This window comes from Solanum dulcamara, chromosome 12 (assembly GCF_947179165.1).
Source record: "Solanum dulcamara chromosome 12, daSolDulc1.2, whole genome shotgun sequence".
NCBI lineage: Eukaryota > Viridiplantae > Streptophyta > Magnoliopsida > Solanales > Solanaceae > Solanum > Solanum dulcamara.
In genome coordinates this window covers 7,843,842-7,865,113 of record NC_077248.1, presented here as the reverse complement: position 1 = coordinate 7,865,113, position 21,272 = coordinate 7,843,842, and the positions used below count along the sequence as shown (strand labels likewise).

General features: G+C 35.0%; 1 protein-coding gene across 1 annotated transcript; it reads right to left on the bottom strand.

Annotated features, from left to right (window-relative positions):
• Window positions 1-4,174: 4,174 nt before the first annotated feature.
• LOC129876502 (3-hydroxyisobutyryl-CoA hydrolase-like protein 2, mitochondrial) lies at window positions 4,175-21,045 on the bottom strand. Its single transcript, XM_055951954.1, has 15 exons — window positions 20,966-21,045; window positions 20,714-20,885; window positions 20,530-20,610; window positions 20,382-20,450; window positions 20,035-20,098; window positions 18,442-18,521; window positions 16,704-16,787; window positions 14,338-14,422; window positions 12,935-13,020; window positions 12,729-12,850; window positions 10,822-10,882; window positions 5,721-5,819; window positions 5,541-5,642; window positions 4,873-4,914; window positions 4,175-4,760 (listed from the first exon to the last, which is right to left on the bottom strand). The coding sequence occupies exons 2-15, from the start codon at window positions 20,837-20,839 to the stop codon at window positions 4,641-4,643; spliced, it is 1,221 nt and encodes a 406-aa protein (XP_055807929.1). The 5' UTR covers window positions 20,840-20,885; window positions 20,966-21,045; the 3' UTR covers window positions 4,175-4,640.
• Between the last annotated feature and the right edge of the window lie 227 nt (window positions 21,046-21,272).

The window sequence follows — 21,272 nt, the reverse complement described above, 5'->3', positions numbered from 1 at the left end:
CTTCTTCAAGTTCCTCCCTAAGGTATGTGGGTTTTCATCCATGGGTTCTTCCACCCATGGAGCCCAAATGTTTTCTCAACCTTATATATCAATTTTAAATGATAAAATCTTATGTTACTTTACATAATGGTTCCAAATGCATAGATTATGGTATATTTAAGTTTATTTACTCCTATTGGTATATATATGTGTATTGACTCTTAATTTCAAGTGATGAAAAATTTTAGGAATTTTCATACTACAATTCCAAATGTATAGATTCATGAATATTTGAAGTTTATTACCTATATTGACTTATGTCGATTCTTATTTACATGAAATAGATGGTTTATCAAGGTACTTATATGAAGGCTTGAAAGTAGTTTTAAAATGCATATGGTGGGTTATTTTTAAGATGTTTGATTTGATGCATTCATATCACTCTCATGCATACATGTATTCTTTTAAATGTATTTGAAAGTTATATGAAATGAACCCACCTAGTCTTCTTATATTGAAATGAAGTTGGATTGAAAGTTTGACTCTAGATGAAAGTTTATGAAGCAAACGCCTATATTTAAGGGAGTCTTGTGAAATGATTGAATGATTGATTGATAAAAGGGCTTCTTAGCCAAATTAAGGTTTAAATGTGAAAGTACAATTCTCACATTGAATCAAATGAAATGTTTAAGGTTATGATATGACATGTTTGACCTCCCTATAAGCCGTCAATGCTTTTGAACATTTTCCCAAAATGGAAGATCCGATTAGCATGGTACCCGGAATGCCATCACTGATTGTAGACCTAATTTTCTTATAAACCAAGGTTCATTAGTAGAACGGTAAATAGGGCATGGTAGTCATGATGATATTATAAACCAAAGGTTTTAATGAGCTATTCCACCGATGATGATTTGATGTCTAAAGTTATACAATGCTTATGTTATTATGATATATAAATGTTATTCCGTGGGATTTGACCTAGCACCGAATGTAGCATGTAGATGGAGACTCGACCTAAGGGGTCCTTAAGTAAAGTCTCATGTTGCATTAACTATGTGCCACCATAGGAGCCCTTGTCGGCTAGGCCTTTGTAGCCACCAAATGTTAAATAATTAAATGTAATCTGAATGGAGTTCTACCTGGCAAGTAGTCTCCCCGTGCCAACGTAGGGGATTATGTTGGATTCCATGTAATAGCTCGCATGGTCTTAAATGTCGGTTATGGTCATTTCCCTACAAAAATAAATATTTTAAGGTTTCCTATGATGATGTCTAACGCATGCATTCACTTATGCATATTGATTTCTCATGTCCCTCTTATGTTCTTCATTTCATAGCGTACTTACATACTTAGTACATTCAAAGTACTAACGCATACTTTTTCCTACATGATATCACCATGTAGGAACCGACGTCGCTCCTCGATCTCCTCCACGTGGCTAACTCGTATTAGTTTGAAGATTTACTTGTGGTAAGTTCCCATGTTTCGGGAACAACATCCTTTTTATTCTAAGCTTTTGTTATGTAGAATAGTAAGACTTTTATTAAAGCTTTTCGTGGCACTTATTTTGAGGGTGAGCTAGGGACATGTCTTAGCCCCCGTCAAGTTTCTTAGTAGAGGTATGTTTGGATATAAATGGATGAAATGTTTTTATTTCCGCTTATTATTGTTTACCATTACCAATGAAATGCTTAATGAATGCTAAGAGGCTTGGGTGAGGTACCTTCGGGTATCTCATTCGCCGTGTCACATCTAGGCCCTAGGCTTGGGTCGTGACAATGATTGGTTGATTCGTTCATATCCGGGCAAAGTATTGAACAGATGTGGCAACAACGTCAACTTATTGTACATCACTGGCTCATAGGTGATGTTTGTTGGTTAGAGAAACTCTCAAATTGAGTGGATTGTGCTTGATATGATTGGTTTGATTGAGATTGTAGATGATTGATTCGATTTGATAAACATTGCTAAATTTTGATTTGCATATCTATTGAGTTGAGTCCTTTGACTTTATTGTTGAGTGGATTGTATATGATTGGATTGGATCGAATTGTAAATGATTTGATTGAATTGGATTGGATTGTATATGATTGGATTGGATTGGATGGTATGTGATTGGATTGGATTGTATACGATTGGATTGGATCGGATTGTATACGATTGGATTGGGTCGAATTATATATGACTGGATTGGATCGGATTGTATATGACTAGATTGGATCGGATTGTATATGACTAGATTGGATCGGATTGTATATGATTGGATTGGATCGAATTGTAAATGATTTGGTTGAATTGGATTGTATATGATTGGTCTTTGTCTAAACTGTGTTCTTACTTTAGACTTATGACACCTTGATTGAGTCTCTCTTATCTTTCTCACTTGAAATATTTGAAACGATATTATTCTATCTTGACGCATGTTTCATTCTGCCATATTACATACTCGTCCGTTCCACGTACTAACGTCCATTTGGACCTGCATCATTTCATGATGCAGAGACAGGTTTAAGAGATCATCAATAGGCGCACCATTGAGGATCTGTTCACACTCAGCTTATTAGTGAGTCATCCCCTACATTCGGAGGATACCACTTATGTTATTCTTGCATTGAGTTTAATCTTTTCATTCTGAATTGAGGTAGCCATGAACTTGTCATTGTCACAAATTAGATAGTAGTGATAGAGGCTTCATAGACTAGATAGTGATGGGTCGATTGAGTATTTTACTTTCTTGAATTATTCTTGTCAGACTATTTAATGACATAGATTGGAGCTTGATTTGTTGGCCCATGGTCTTTCTTCCTTGAGATAGATTGTTAATTGGAATCGCCCACTTAATTATCTTTTTTTTTTAAATCTTTCACTTATTGAATGAATGAACGGATGTGTGATCAGGTCAAGTGGTTCGCTTGGGAGCCAATAATGGTTTCTGAGTGCCGGCCACGTCTAGGGCACCCTCCTGGGGCGTGACAGATTATCCAACATTACAAAAGTTTCAGCATAAAATGAAAGTTTTACTAGTCTCCACTTTGAGTCGTCCTTGTATCAAATAAGAAATTGTTAAAATACATTACATTCACTTTAAAATACTTATGTATTATGCTTTTATAATATGTCACATTCTTTTATGGCATAGTACATAAATTGGCCCCTAAACTTGACTTAAAATTTTAAGTATGACCTCCAACTTTCATAGTACACAAATAGACACTTTAACTATCGATTTCTTAAACAAAAAAACATGTGAATCCAACCTGACAAAATGCGTAATTGAGACACAATTCAAGTGCGTCAAATGTAATTTTTGAGGCCCACAACGGTAAAAAAAAACAGAAATGGCAATTTTACCCTTAATGAGTCTCTTTTCTTTAATTTTTTTTAATTATAAAATACGTGTAAATTTTTTTAATTACGTGGCAGCCACTGAGTGGCTCAAAAATCCACGTGGGAGCATTTGTATATCATGCATTTTGACTATTGGATGCACGTATTTTTTTGTTTAAGAAATGGATAGTTAAAGTGCCTATTTGTGCACTATGAAAATTGAAGGTCATGCTTAAAATTTGAAACCAAGTTTAGGGGCCAACTTATGTATTATGCCTTCTTTTATTATGTCTAAACTCTATATATGTAAGGTGTAGAGTATCTTGTGAAGTCGTAATTCTCTACCATATGAGTATATATAAGTCGAGGTTGAACTATAATTAATAAAATCAAAGTTTAAAATATCAAACCACGCCGCATTAATTTTGTATGATGATAATATAATATTCTTAAGAAGTAAAAATCAAAACTGCAGAACCAAAGTTTTCACCCCTGCATGGTCATCCAAAAAAAGAATGAAGCAATAGAACGTGCCATTATTGGTAACATTATTTCACGAGACATTATTTTCTCACTTGATTGATAACGACAACAATAGTCTCATAAGTAGGGTTTGAAGAGGATGGGTGTACACAAACCTTAACTCTACCTACGTTGGGTAGAGAGTTTATTTCAGGTATACCCTCAAATCAAGAATTATCACTCTTGAATAATAATTCATTTAAATCAACATGTAGTTTAGCTAAGACTTCAATATTAGTCAACAATCATTTTGAGCAAGCAAAGCACAAGCCCTTAGTTTTCATTACAAAAATCTAAGTAACTTAGGAAGGTCATGTGCATCTCTTAAGAGTTGAGAAAGTCAGATTGCAACAGAACAAAAGGTGAACCAGAGTCTATTAAAACCACTGCACTTGGTATTAGCTCCTGCAAAAAAATTGTCTCCACTTACCCATGGTACTACCAATGTATGCAAAATTTTCCTAAGGTACCATGGTATTTGTAATTTGTTTCACAAGATATTCTTTTCATGATGTAGAGTCCAACTCTAGCGCTATCAAAGGACACACCTAATCAGTCAAAATCAGAGAGCCCTCTGCATGAAATTAAAAGCAATTCTTCAGAGGTCTCTCTAACATCAGAAACATGTCTCATCTAGAGTAAAAGATGAAGGAAACTAGCAATTTGCAGCTTGCCGTATCGTTTTCATCTGCTCCAAGGGAATGAAAACTACCCAACATCTTGATAGGAATGTCTTCTGCAGTCCCATTACTGTGATGGATCCAATAGAGTATAAAACACCACGTGTGCAGAGGAAAGCATGACATGAATCACATAGAAGGCTCTCGTATTGCAGTGGCCAAATTGAGTTCAGGTTCTAATTCATCTAATGGGATAAAGAAGCAGTCAACCATGTCGGTGGTAACTTCCTCTAGCCGTGTTGGATCCCACTGAATGTTCAGTACAAGAATGAGTAACTTTTCTCATCTTCCCCTAGCTAAAAAGTATAAAGAGAGACGAGGGAGAAAGGAAGTTAAGCATGCACAAAAGACAATTCATTACCTTTGGAGCAAAGTCCTTGTCAACTAATCTAGCACGGACACCCTGAAATGCTTTTGCAGATAAGTATCATAGCTTAACATGAAGAAATGACCATACTTGGTTGAACATTAAAGAAGAGCTTAGTAGCAGAGGAGGCTATTTGTTCTTGATAATAAAATCGCAAGGTTTATAAAAAACTAAAAAAATTATTTGAAGTTTTCTTTTAAATTAAACTTCCCCAGGTGCACTAATTTCACAGGATACCTGCCACCTCCCACCAGCAACAGGTACCAGATAACTCTATTTACAAAGGCTAGTTAAACTGGGAAGAAATCTAAGTTTGGTATTTCAATCTCAACGAACCCTCATATTTATGGTGTATGATTGTATATCGCTATATTTCCTTTTATATTCCAGTTTTTTACTATGGCAAAAGATAGGGAGGTATACAATGCAAAAAAATACTAGGTAATTTCTCCTCATATGCCTAAGTAACTACATTGGCAGGTGAGAACAAGTACACAGTGAAATAGTGTGTTTGAGCCCGTATTGCATGTATATACATAATTTAGGTACGTACAATGATTTATTTCCAGCAATTGAATTTTTCCGTTCCCTTTTCTCCACATTGTATAATGAAATATGGGGCGTACAAACTTCGTACAGACAATTGTCAGAGGAAGACATACCTCACAGAAGTCATCGGACACCCGTTTGGACACCCAATTAACTGATATGCGATATTCACGGACTAGACACTGATCAAGGGGTTGAAATCTGCCTTCTCTGATCTACATTTTGGCAGCAAAAAAAAATTTAAACCCTGAAAAACTAGATTGCAAAAGCAATGGAAACAGTTAGCAACTTACTGATTTCAAAGCCACTTTCAAGCTCAATGGCGAGGCTTCTTTTATTTTATTAAGAGCTGTATTGCACCATTCATCATGAGATTCTGCTGCCTCTCTTTCCTGCATTTTGCGACAGTGAAGGAACTTGGTGCAAGTAAAAAAGAGAACCAAGTATTTAAGAATACTAAAGCATGTATAAGCATAGAGCTATCAAAATGGGCTTGGCCCGTGAGACCAGCCCAACCCAACCCAATCAGGGGCGGAGCTACACCTTGCGTAGGGTGGTCAGATGAACAACCTTCGTCGGAAATTTTTTACGACTATATATATTAAATATCAATATTATAGGATATATACTAATTGTTGAACACTCTTGACATACTAATAAAAGATAGCCTAGTGGTCAAAAGTGTGCAAATTCGCCTGAAGGACCTGGGTTCGAGCCTCAACAGGGGTGTTTTTTTTTTAATTTTTCTGATTCTGTTTTGTTTTTAAATTTTTTTTGATTCCGTTTTGTTTTTAAAAAATAGAACAGAACTTTTGATGAAATCAGTTCCAGTTTTTCTTTATTTAAAAAAAACAGTCCTCTTTTGACTTTTTTAAATTAAAAAATAATATGCCTACTTAGTCATTAAACAAACCCTTTACCCTTTAGTTTTTCCTCTTCTTCAAAATTCTCCCATACTTCTTGTCTTCTTCAAAAAGAGAAGCAAAAACCCTCTTCTCTTTACCCTTCTCTCTTCTTGATTCTTAATTTCTCATACCCCTTTTCAAGTTTTAAGAAGCCGAAAACCATCAAGAATTATTATATTTTTCCCTCAACAATCATTGTAGTGAGAAAAGGTATTCCTAAGTTCTTTATACCCTTTATTTTATTTTTTTATTTATTTTTGTTGAAATTGCTTTTATGTATTCTTTAATCTTTTTGCTTTGAAGAGAGTAATTTCATATTTTGTTTTTTTCTTAGTCTTGTTCACAAATTGATAACTTAGTAGTTGATTTCAGTTTGGGGCTTCAATGAACTTGGAGAAATATTTTGTAGAGTACCCAAAACAAATACGGCGTCTAAAAATCAAAATCAATTGTGCCGAGATGAAAATGTCGACCAAATAGAAATACCATGTCACTCTTCTCAGAGACAAGAATTTGATATGAATGAACTAAAGGCTGATCCGGCTGAAAGAACTCCAATTTTGAGTTACCATCCAAACATTCGTGATGAGATAAGGAGGGGCATACATTATAAAAGGTCCTTGCCAACCTCGGACTCATCAGTTCCCTCAAACTGACTTTTCTGGAATACCACGCCGTTTTGTTAATACGTGGTTTAATGAATATCCTGATTGGTTGGAATATAGTACTATTAGAGATGCTGCTTATTGCTTACCTTGTTATTTATTTAAAGGAGAAAGCATTCATCAAGGTGGTGGTAATGTATTTTCGACAAAAGGATTCAGGAATTGGTATAGAAAAGATAGCTTTGCTACATATGTTGGTCCACCGAATAGTGTTCATAATCAATCCAAAAGAAAGTGCGAAGATCTAATGCGAGAACAACAATCCATTCAAGCCACATTTTACGAGTTGGATGATAAAAGTAAGCATGAATATCGATTTCGCTTAAACGCTTCAATCGATGTGGTAAGACTTCTCTTGAATCAAGGTTTTGCACTCCGTGGTCATGATGAGAGTGAATCGTCATTGAACAAGGGTAATTTTCTTGAAGTTCTTTCTTGGTATGCGGCTAGATGTGATGAGATTAAACCTTTTGTGTTAGAAAAAGCTCCAAAAAATAATAAAATGATTTCTCATGGTATTCAGAAAGATATTGTGACTAAATGTAAGATTGAAAGGATTAAGGCTATAATAGAAGATATAAATGGTGACTATTTTGTTTTATTGGTTGATGAATCTATAGACGTGTCACGCAAAGAGCAAATGGCTATTTGTCTACGATATGTTGACAAAGGGGGGGTTAGTGATGGAGACTTTTATTGGACTTGTTCATGTTAAAGATACTAGTGCTTTATCTCTAAAGAAAGCAATTGTGGATGTACTTGCTCAACATTCTTTGAGTTTATCTTATGTACGTGGGCAATGTTACGATGGGGCAAGCAATATGCAAGGTGAGCTAGGTGGTCTTAAAACATTGATTAAACAAGAAAGTAGATCGGCTCATTATGTCCATTGTTTTGCTTATCAACTTCAATTGACTCTTGTCGCAGTTTCTAAAAACTGTATTCAAGTTGGAGAACTTGTATTATTGGTTTCAAATATTTTGAATGTCTTGGGAGCTTCTTTTAAACGTGTTGATGAATTTCGAAAATCTCAAAAAAGAAAACTCCAAGAGGCATTGAATATGGGTGAACTAGAAACGGGTAGAGGATTGAATCAAGAACTTGGTATTATTAAAGCCGGTGATACGCGTTGGGGATCTCACTACAAGTCATTTGGAAACTTTATTAATAGTTTTGGCTCTATTGTTGATGTACTTGATACTCTTGTTGTAAATGCAAGTACTTTGGAAGAAAGAGTAAGCGCATCGGAATTTCTCAGAAGTTGTCAAACGTTTGAAACTGTTTTCTTATTGCATTTGATGACTGATGTTTTAGGAATCACATATGATCTTAATGTGTCATTACAAAAAAAGGAGCAAGATATTGCAAATGCTATGACTCTTGTAAAGGTAGGAAAAAGAAGGTTGCAAGCTTTAAGAGTTAATGAATGGGATCCTCTCTTAAAAAAAATATTGGATGGGATTCACTTAAAGAAAAGGTAGATGCATTTTGTATCAAGCATGACATTCCATTACCCAATTATGATGATCCATATGCCAACTCCGGAAGATCATGACGTAAAGTAGTTGACTATACTACTTTACACCATTATCGTGTGGATGTATTCTATAAAATTATTGATTGGCAGCTGCAAGAACTTGATGACCGTTTCAATGAGGTGACAAGTGATTTGATTAATGGAGCAACTAGCTTGAATCCAATAGATTCATTTTCTAGTTTTGACATAAAAAGGATAATGAGAATGACTAAATTATATCCTGATGACTTTGATGAATTCAAAATAAGAGCTCTTGAGAATCAACTTGCTAATTACATTATTGATATTCGTGATACTGATAAAAGGTTGCATTTCCTTTAGTGAAATTTCCTTTGCTTCTACCCGTTGCCACTGCAACAGTTGAAAGAGCTTTTTTGGTAATGAAGCTTATCAAGAATGATTTGCGGAATCGAATGGATGATGAATTCTTAGATGGATGCATAGTGCCTTATGTAGAAAAAAAAGGTGTTTAAAAATGTTTCTAATGAGTGTATTATGAAAACATTTCAAGAGATGAAGTGTCGTCGAATGCAATTGTAGTTACGAAGCTATTAGTTAATATATTTATCCTACTTCATCTTCTTTAGTTTATCCATTGATATTTTGTAAGTTTCTATTTGAGATATTTTATTTTGGATAGTTAGTCAATTTGATATTGAACAGGGAAAGAATATGAACAACTTGGAGCACTATATAGAGATCAACAATTCAACCTAGAGGTCGAGGACAAGGTAATGCTTGTTCTTGACTTCTTGCCATGAATTTAAATACAAAAATGTTGTCTTGTAATACTTAGTGGTACCTTGAAGAAACCAACCCATATATGAGATGAGGTATGGCTATTTTGTAGCCAATCTTGGTAATCTGATTATCTAGGTGTTTTTCTTTTTTTTAACTCGTCCTAAAGTATGAACACCCTTGACAAAAATTCTGGCTCCGCCACTGAACCCAACCCTTGAATTAAGTGGAGTTGGGCTAAATTTTTCAGACTATTTAGGAACGAGGCTTTTTAGCCCAACCTCATGGGCTCAACCCGCGAGCCTCAGAGGTCGGCCCGTGGGTCATAAATTTTAAAAATATTCATTATATATATATATATATTAAGTAGTGTTTTATTTTGCCAAATCTTTAGCAACTAGGCAATTGAAGTTATTATAACTATGAACCCTTGACCTCTTTTACTTTTGCGTTTATGAATAATTTCTCGTTTCTCCTTGTCTAGTTTATGAAAAAATGATCATGTAATGCCTGTTGTTATGATGAATCTTATGATTGTTGACTGTTATATCTTGCATGTTCTATTGTTTTGTAAGTGTTCCACTAAAGTGTGTGGAACTCATGGATATGTGAATTTTTAACGTATTGGTGTTGTGTTGATCATTGTTCGATAGTCTTTCTAAGAGGCCAATATTGTCCATCTTTTGATTGAAGGGCCAACCCGTTCCAATCCGCAGCCCGCTTAGGGCTGAGTTTGGCTGTTATTTTATAGGTCCTTTAATTAAAAAGGTCAGCCCGTCCTAACTCATTTAACTCGCTAGCCCTTTAGGATTGGGTTGGGTCAGCCCATTTAGACAGCTCTATAGAAGCAGATACCATCCTCCCACAACCCCTAGTCAAAGGAAATCAACCAGAATGTGAACAACTGATAACTTGATTTCTGAGATCAGAAAACACATATACTTATACTTCTGAGGCAAAACAATAAATCAGCAAAAAGCATCAGCGAAACAAATATCGAAGATCAATATCCAGGAGGCAAGTTCTTCAAATAATGTCCTAAACTTCTCTTATCGTGCTTTAAGACCAAAAATTGAAAAAAGAGACCTAGAAACTAAATAAGGCCAATTTATACAAAGATTTGGGTTTGTGGCATAACAAGGTCTACTAAATTTAACTATCAGAAAGTTATGTCAAGCGTTTAAGTGCTGAACCCCGAGCAGCACGTATTGAAATGCTGTGAACCATTTGGAAAGCACCATTTCATGTACTATCAATTAACAGGTAGTCCTGAAGATATAGTTTTTGTTATTCAAGTTATACTCATCCTGTTCCAAAAGATTTTCCATCTCTTACAAAAGGTCCAAGTAGAGTGTTTTTTGAAGATTTAATCAAATGGAGTTCTCCATCTTAATCTTGCTCTTCAATTTTACCTTCATTCAATATTGATTAACAGTTTGGAGCAGCTTATCAAAGTTAGTGCTTGCATAGTTTATTTCTTGATATTAATGTGTCTGCATTTGTACTTAGAGAAAGGACAATAAGAGTGAGTAAGAGAGAGAGCACATACCAGAGTTTCTATAATTTCCTCAACTGTATCCTGGCTAAAGCATTTATCGATTTTCTCAAACCTGAATTAAAAAAGGGGGTTAAACAAAAGGAAACAGAGGGTAGGCTAATATGAAATGTGATGACAGAAAAAAAGTAAGTTTATCATAAATAAGAAGAGAAATGAAATTAACTTGGGAGCAAAAGAAAAGACAATATTGGCATCTTTCATAGATGCAAAGATTCGTCCAAAAAATTTCACATATATCATGCTTAACTCATGAAAACCTACAGAAATGAGGCATTGAGATCTGCAGCAGATGCTTTTTTGCGAGAATCAAATGAAACCACAGGATACCTGTTCTTAACAAAGCAAAGAGAAGTGACAAAAATGGTGTATGTTTTTTAACCTGGCTGGAGTATAGTGGGTGAGAAGATGGAACTACGGAGTACAGATCTGCCAGAATATGAATAAAGAAGAATCAGAAACAGATCCGGGATACTATTTCGTGGCATGGAACAAAACAGTCTCAGGATGAGAGGGAGGTTGAGTATCAGGTCCATTCCAACGCAGCACTTCTTGGGAAATGGACCAAACACTTCATGGAAAGATTATATCTATTTTTTCTATGACAAGGGAACCCCGTAGACGCTACCTGTGCGCACAAGGTAAAAACCCCGCTCCTTTGCAATAGCTCGCAAACCACAAAGGAGAGGTAATCCGCACTAGGCAAGCCCGGTGCGACGAGCTCGACCCAGAAATTATGTAGAGTTAATATCTATTAAATATGGGAAAGTAGATAAAGTGTGGTTTTCTGGTTAAGGAGCCAAAGTTCTGGAGTAAGTTTGGGAAGGGGATTATGACGAGAAAGGGGAGATTCTTTAGATGTATGTATTGAGTGTTGGAGGCAAACCTTAGAGAACGGCTACTGATATTTGGTTAGTGAACGAGACTAATGCTAAAGTAGCTGATTATTCGAGAAGGAACGTGCACATGGCTCATGTGATACATAGTTTCAGGATAGCAATCCAAGATTGGAATAAGTTGAAGGCCTCTTTCTGAAAATATATGGAGACTCCGGAAGAGTAGAGAGAGGAGATAAGATGATATGAAAGGGGTTGGAAGCTAAACATGTAAAGTTAAACTATTACATAGAGTAGGTCAGATAGGAAATAAACAATAAGGTGTAAGAAAGAATTTGCAGCACCAAGGCTCTCAAGAAAGCTGCTTGTTTGCTTTGTGACCATTAGAATATGGTCATTGGGTCCAATTCAACCCCCAAAGCTAATTCATAAGATGTGAATTGCTTAAACCATATAAGGAGACAACACCTTATTGCTCAACCGATGTGGGACATTCTAACACCTCCTACACACCCATGTCTAAAATCTAGAGCGTCGATAATACAACTTTGAATCCAACATTAGGTAAACCAATCATAAAAGATGAATGTAATGTTACAAGAATGGACTGTTGACCTCAAAAGCTAGCTCAAGAGGTGAAGATTTGCCAAGATCATATAAGGAAACAACACTACATTCTCGGAACGAATGTGGAACATCTCACAATGTGTATTGCATGATGCAATTCTAATAGCAAATAATTTGAGGACGAAGGGAGGATATTTTGAGTTGGTGTTGCATGTCGAAAGAATCTGGTGGAGATACTAAGACATAGCACATCCATACCTATACTCATATAGAGGCGTATAATTTTAAGTGATAAACCATACCACCGAGAGTTTCTAAACCATGTCACTACCTTAAAAGCTTACTAAAAGAATCACTAAACTGAATCCTAGAGTAATTTACTCTGGTCCCCTAAAAATCCATATAATTGAGCAGAGCCCCCAGAATTCACAATGAGCAAGTTAGAAAAAATAAAATGATGGAAGAAGAGAAACAAGGAGAATTTAGATAGAACATTACTTGTGTAGGACACTCCTACTATCTGGGTAAACAAGGTTACCATACTGAGCTATAGAATTTTCAATGACAAGCCGATCATCTGTGATCAATTTACCAAGGCGTTCTTCTATCCAAGGAAGCTTCTGTTGGAACAGGAAACATCAGAACTACCAAAAAAAGTAGAATAAGAGTTGAGAATATTAGTTACAGATTAACTTATCACTAACTTCATTGTGTGAATAGTGGGTAGCAAGACCACAAGCAATCATTTCTACTCCATCAAGCTTTTCCCCTGTTAAAGCCAAATACTCCCCTGGAAGGAAGGAGATGCCAGTATTAAACCCCTAGCATCAAACTCTCGGTAACAGTCAAAGTAGGCGAATACATTAATATGAAAATAACTTCACAACCAGCATGTCTTCAGCAGTACTAATCCAATAAAAGAAATAAAGAGAGTTCATCAAACAATCACTTTCCTTTGGTGGAAGAGGTGGATACAGGATGTCGAGAAGATGGGTGCACTATTACAAAGAGATAGATCCAAGATATAAATTTGACCAACCAACAGGTTCTTACAATTGAATTCATTATGCTTTTGAAATTATAGGTTCAAGATTCTTATTCTTCTATGTACTAATTTTTTACATTTATAGCTATACTCTGTATCGAAGATGTTGGGATCAATTGAACCCATTGACTATATTCTACATCACCCACTACTCCTAGCTTTGATGTACACATTTGGCTCAATTATATAAATTTTCACGGTGACAAAAGAAAATTAGAAACTTCAATGTGTTGAGACTTGAAAATTTTGAAAGAACACATCAAACAAATAAATAAAGAAAAAAAGTACTATATTAAAACACAACAAGTGACACCAATAACCACTTAGAACGTACACCCAATTCAAGAAAAAGAAAGAAAAGAACTACAAAATAGACATGAGATTTAAACTCCTAGCCTCTCTTAGAGAGATACGCCCATAACCATCAAATTATATGATACTTTAAGCTTGGATGCACACATATATATTAAGTACTATGAAAAATATAACAGTAATATACATGAAATAGGGAGGGAACATGGGTTCACATGAACCTAGTAACCCCCTTAGATATGCCACTGTTTGTTGGTGTGAGAAAAGTAATCTAATACATCAACATAGAAAAGGGGCAATTGTAAACAGAGAAAATACCAACCAAGCTAAAGCACTTATGTTCAAGTCATGATTCCCAGTAAATAAATCAAGGGGCGACTGTTGACCCCTCAAAAAATGAAGATTCGAGCCTCCCTCCCCCCCCCCCCCCAGTTATCCAAATATATGGATGACTTAATGGGGAATGCAGAAATCAATGCACCTCATCATCAAAGAGACACATCACCAGTTCACCCCACACAAATGTGTTGCATGAATAGACATATCAAAGTAGAAAACAATAAGATGATAATAGAACGTGGCACACCAAATCATTTTCCTACTAGAGATGTTACTTCTTTAAAAAACTGGTAACGTGCCTAACAGAGATGTTACTTCTGGTAAAGTTTTCTAGTCTACATACTAACAAGCATGTATCAGTAATAGCCCCACATAGGAATCTATTTATCAGTAATATTTTATTAAACTTGCCTAAGTAGCCAGGAAGGCGAGAAAGATAATAAGAAGCCCCTGCATCAGGATGGAAACCAATTTGAGCCTCGGGATAGGAATAAACCTGCAAGGATTTTGCCATTTTCATTTGTAAGTTGAGGGCACTGATCAGTATTAAGGGTAAGAATATCACATCAAAAAAAAATAAAGCTAACATATCATACAACATGCTTTTCCTGAGTCATGTCATGGTTCAAAGTTTTGAACTGTCTTATGATGACTATTGCTACTACAATTTTCACATGTTCCATTATATCATGTCTGCTAAACTTTGATGAGGAAATGGTCTCTTATGTCCAATGACAAATTTGAATAGAAGAAAATAAGCTTTTTCATATCTGGTGTGTTATTTTGATATCTCTTATATGTAAAAATAAAGTTCTCTCGTAAAAAGGACATAAAACTTGAAACAAATTTGTAAAGGACAACAAAACGAAAATTGTATGACTCGCCAAAACAAATATGTAGCCCATCCCTTAAAGAGGATACAAGTTAGCGTAGCAATAATGAATCTCACAAATCTAAAAGGATATAGAAGTGAACAAAAGAATAAAGAAGTCTGCAAAGTTGCTAACCATTTTTTTGTCAGGTAAAGCATTTCATTAATAATAACAAAGTATTTCATTCCTCAGTCGTTTTTAAATATTATCTAGGCTGAGATTGTTTTAGTTTTCAAAAAAAATTGATAAGTTCTACTTTTCAAATTTAAATAGGTCAATTTTCAATTTTTGTATAAAATATTACTTTGTTTTGAAAAAACAATATTCTCTTTACTTTTCAAAACCTTTTTTTTATAATCGTGGAGTTTGGGCCAGCTTTCGCACTTCGATTCACTCTACGCGATACTTGTCACCTCCCACCAGCATCAGGTATTGGGTAACTCTGTCTTTGCAAGGATTTAAACCTGAGACTTCATGATGCTCAACCCACTTCACGGACCACTAGGCCACACCCTTCGGTGTAACTTTTCGAAACTTCATCGCAGTTATTTTTTCATTATCTAATATTTATGAAAAAAATTGACTTTAGTATAGTATATAGGTGAAATTATATTGACAAAGTTGTTCTCCTTATCTTTTAGGAAGTGTAAATATATTTTACTACATGATTTCCTTGATTGATATGCATACAATATATAGATGTAGTTGATTTTGCATGTTTTCAAGATAAGTTTTTATTTCCTTCTATTAAGAATAAAGAAATGTGAAATGAAAAACAACCCCCCCCCCCAAAAAAAAAAAGATGAATACACAGGGTAATTCCAGCAGACCATCGGCATAAGCAATGTAACTCAGCTACATGTATATACTATATACAAATCAAGCAAGGAATCATGTATGAAAACACATTTACATCTATATACACATCTAAAAAGATAACGAGAACTTTTATATAAATATCACCTATATATATTAGACTTCAATAAAATATTTCCAGAAATTTGATAATGGAACATACAAGTTTTGCAAAGTTTCTAAGGAAAACAATACTTTTTTCCTGAGCAAAAAATAATATAAGAACACAAAAATAAAGTTAAAAACTAAAACATTCTCATCCTAGGGAATATTTGTTAAAAAAAAGATGCACAAACGAAAGGCAGCGTTAAACACTCAAATTCAACTTATTGAAAAAGTTAATAAGCTGAGGGAGCTCTTCTGTGCATCTGAACCCAAATAACTTATGTTATCCAAACCCTCCAAAGATATTGCCGCACCGGTGTCGGATCCTCTAAAAGTGCATAGCTTAGGAGGATCTGACACACACACAATGATACTTTTGAAGAGCCCGAACAACATAGCAAATAACTAGTCGACCATCACAATAAGTGAAAGAATTGGCACCACCACTCAGCCATGAGATGTAACTTATTCCGTGCATGAAAATCATAATTTTCCTCATATGTGATAGTTGACAGAAATACTGACATCTTAAAAAATTCAAATATTGACAGAGTAAAATCCTTTGTTGATAAATAGCGCATTTGACCATAAATTATCATTGGAGCATTATAACAAATTAAAGAATTGGGTATCACCACCCAAGCATCAAACATAGCTTATTCAGTGCACGTTTATAGTTTTCCTTATATCTGATAGTTGAAATGTATGGGGGCCATTCAACAGCACTTCTCCCAGTGTAATAGGTAATAGTTGATGGCTTGTCCATTAAGGCACTCTATGCCCTTCACTTCTGAAAAAATGAATACAACTCTGGAAGGAATAATCATGCAAAAGAACTTTCTTCCGTTATGCCACCAAAAATATTGTCATTTATAAGGCGTCTTTCAAATTAATCAGATAAGGAAATCTGGTGTCATAATCGGCACAATGGAAGCAGGTACGTACAGTTCTATCAGTTACAACGCGAAACATTCCTGGAAGCGAAATACCTGCCCCACTTCCCATTGTAACGCCGTCCAAAATAGCCACCTGCACATAATGATCGATAATACTTGACTTAAAAAATGTCTGCTAAAGTTTGTTAAAAACTTGATTTAGAAGTCAAATTTTAAGATGATACAATGGCCTACTATGTCAATCTCTGAAATCTCTTATGTTTTAGCTATTACTTAGAGCATATTATAAGCTTTTATAATACTGTGTTTGTCTTCAAAGCATCTTTGATTCCTTTCTTTACAAACTGTCCATCAAATGCAGGCATGGACAATCTTCCATCTCTCCTTCTGAATGGATGAGTTACTATATCTGGCTATGTGGTAGTGTTATAATGTTGTTGTTTTTAATAACATAACATTGTAATATATAATCAAGCTGCACCAAATTAGTGCAGCCATCCATAATTAGAAGGGTGATGCATGAAGATTCCATGTCCTTACTTTACTACAAAGTTCCTAAGACATCAACAAAAGATTCTAGATCTTCCATGTATTCTTGTTTACACAAAAAATAGAAGAAAGCCAGACATTGCATTTTCATTTTCTGAATAGTACTGTGTCATAATATTGCTTTAAAGAGAGGAGGTTAGAAAAGTGCACTGAAAACAAGAGTAAGTGAAAATCAGAAGATTTAAAAGCATGCATTGACTACTTCTAAGCTGCAAAAGTCTTAACATAAAAGGAACTTCTCATGGTTTCTGAAGCGAAATTCTAGTCCAGGAAGTCTAGTTTCCTTGTCAACATTTCAAACAGTTCACCACTTTGACATTGCTAGACAAAGTTATGACCATTTTACTCAAGATGTGCAGAGCTGTGAAATGAGGTCAGCTGCACGACATAGAAATTAAGTTACTGCGACCGCTGGTAGGGGGAAATGAATTTACCATTGACGGAGTAGCCTTCCAGTATGCAGTAGCAAATAATAGTGTTGTCAAAGGCACGCTTACACCCCTAAGCGAGGCTCAGAACGTGCTGAGCACTTCGCCTCGCTTTATGTGCTTCAGTGTCGTCATCAAGGTTCTAAGACATATTTTTCATTGTCAATGAGCCTCTTCTGAAGAGGTGACACTAAACAATTGATAATTCACTTTATCTTTATCTTTTTTCAATTTCTTTGTCAAATATTTGTCATTCACATTTATAATTATTAGTCTTGAATATATTTGTATTTTTTTCTCTCTGTGCCTTTTTTCATTAAAGCCCATGCTTTATTTGTGCTTTGCGCTTAAAGCCCAACAGAACTTAGAGCTTTTTTGTGCTTTTCGCCTTTGATAACAGTGGCAAATATATATATGGATTTTTACTATGTTTTAGGCCATGACGATATTTTTGAAGAAGTGAAACCTCCCATACAATTTTGATGTATTCCAAGTACATATAGTAACAATGTATATAAGTTTTACTGAGCAGAGTGTTGACATACTTCTACGTAATAACTATATGCTGTATTTCATTTTATGGATTATATGTCGAGCTAGACAATTATATTGTGCAAATAGATAATAATGAAGTGACAGTTGAAACAGAAATTCAAAACCAACGCATTGATACAAGCGGTGAGGCAGAGGAACATCTGTCGAGATTCCCAATAAGAGAAAGAAGAAACAACATTTTGATAAGAAAACTCAATATCCAATCTCACTGACAATGCAATATGCAGAAAAAGAAAAAGAAAGAGTACTACTCACATTTGGCTTGAGATAGGTTCCTAGCAGGTAAACAAATTTATACAATGTCTGGAAGAACTTCTTGCATTCCTCAACCTTCCCTGCAGATGAGTGCATCTAAGAAAATGTTTGCCAACAGTTTCGCAGGCAATAACTTAAAAAATTAACCGTTATCCTTAAAAGCAAAGGATTTGGTGAGCAAGTGTAGGAAATGCTCCGGTATTCTCCTCAAACTATAGGAATTTACAAGGTCCATCTACGACTTCAGTTGCAATATAAAGTAAAATACCAGCACTAAGAAGAAGCTGAGTCGATAAATTATATTTTTTTAGCACAATCGTGATGTACGGACCAGCTTGCGAGCACCTCGACTAATTCCAGGGGATACCTGCTACTTCAAACCAGCAACAGGTACCAGGTAACTCTCTCACCAAGGTCCAGACAGATGGGAAGAAATCACATATTTTTCTGACTCTGTTGGGATTTGATGTGAGACCTCACGGTTCTCCTCTCATTTCATTGACTATTAGGCCATACCCTGGGGTGCACTAAGTCAATAAAATATGTTGATTATATTACCGAGCCTGACTCATTTGGTGAAGACAAGGAGGTTCAAAAATATGGTAGCTTGTCATGATCATTCTGCTAGTTTCCTCTTATGAAGCAAGAAACCCAAACAAACTACATGGATTAACAATTTGAACAGTGGTATTAACAATGATCCATTCTCATTCAGTAGGTTGTGGGAAAGAACTGTTCCGCTTAGGTATTCAATTTGTTTCTTGTAGAGCTCCTCATTTTGACAATTTGCAAATGTTACACCTTTAGTAAAAACACAAATAAGCATTTCTCTAACACAATACTCCCACCGTTCCATCTTATGTGGCAGGGCATAGAGTTCAAGGGCAAAGCTAGATAATTTTTGGTGACAACTAGGACTTAAATTCTTCAAGTATTTTTGAAATAAAATTTACATATTAGAAACATACATTAAAGTACAATAAGACTGATAGATAATAATTCTAAATACTTAAAAAAGTATTTAAGAAAAGTATGGTCAAAGAAAAACCTCTTTAACATATAGTAAAAGTGCCACATAAAATGAACAGAAGGATTAATATTTTATGTCCAGCCTACTCGCGCTTCTACTAATCTTACCAAATACATGTTACCTATCTCCCCACAGGTACCGAGTAACTTTGTCCAGCATAGAGGATCACCTTAGGGTTCAAATTCCAATAGATGCACTGAAAGGTGTGGCTTTGTCTCTGTTGGAATTTGAACCGTCATCTTCCGTTGTCCAATCCAACTTTATCGACGGTAAGTCACACCCTTGGGTACCTCTAACAGATTAATACTTATTAACTTTGAGTGATATTTACACCCAAGCAAGTGGAAAACAGAGAGGAATTGATCACAAAAAAATTAATCAATTCCAAAATCTTTGCTTTAATCAAAAACTTAAGCATAGGTGTACTTGATCACAAAAAAAAATTAAGCCAGGGAGTAGTTGATCACTGCAGGGAATATATGATCAGTCACACTCAGGAAATTACACCTTGAAAATGATACAACACAAGAAAAAAAGAAGTAAAACTAAACGCAAACACACACCTTCATTAATCAACTCATAAAGTGTGACGACGTCTGCTCCAGAGCAGAATGCCCTGCCATTGCTCTGCAATAAATTCAATCAAAAACTTAATTATTTGCTAGAATGTCCAAATTTCATCAACTGAACTCTGATCCTTCGAAATACTTCTTCTATTTCAATTTGTTTGACTAATTTTGACTTGTCACAGAGTTTAAGAAGATACAAAAAGACTTTTGAATCTTGTATAATGTGGTCTTAAACTAAAGAAATGTAACAAAATGTCCTTTAATTTGAAACGGACTAAAAAGAAAACTAAGACCAACAAAGGAAATGAAAAGAAGCTCTTTTTAGTACAATATATAATTACCTTCATCATGACAAATCCAATATCTGAGTTTTCCTCCCAAGACTCATACAATCTACTTAATCGACCAGCCTAACATTCAAAATAGGGTCAATTACAGTCTTACAAAACCATAAACAAGCACATTGTTCAAAAGAGGAAAATGACGAACCATATAAGGAGTAAGAGCATTAAGAGCAGATGGTCTATTTAGAATAGCTGCTCTTGATTTAGCCCTTCCTTCAACCAAAACCTACAACAACAAGAAGTAATTGGGGTGTTTCGCCAAATTTAGTAAAGCATGTTTGTGTCTGCACCAACAATTTAATTAGGAAGAATGTTGAATAAAATGAAACCTGTTCTTGAAGATAATCGACTTGGGCGTAACTGGGTTGAGCGGAAAACTGTCTACAATAGTAAAAGCTCGAATCATTTCTCCGAAAGGGTTTACTCAGTGATACCAAAACTTTCAGTTTATGCATTCTCAATCTCTTTCTCTTTCTTGTGTGTGTTTTCTCCTCAAACAAGCTGCGAAATGGAGCAATGGGGTTTAGGGCTTTTGACAAGAATGAAATTAAACAAAATAAACAAATAAATAAAAGACATACGTTTGGAAAGGCAAATGTAATTGGAATTTGGCGTAATTGGTGTAATTACTATGTTCGGTAGATCAAATAATTATTTATAAAAGGGAAATTGAGTGTAATTGAAACTCTTCAATTTGGGGAGTTAACGAATTGGCGTAATTACTATGTTCGGTAGATCAAATAATTATTTATAAAAGGGAAATTGAGTGTAATTGAAACTCTTCAATTTTGGGAGTTAACGAATTGGCGTAATTACATGAAATTTTTATTTATATTTATATTTTTTCATTTTAATTTATTTTTTATTTTTCTTAAAGTCAATCTTTAC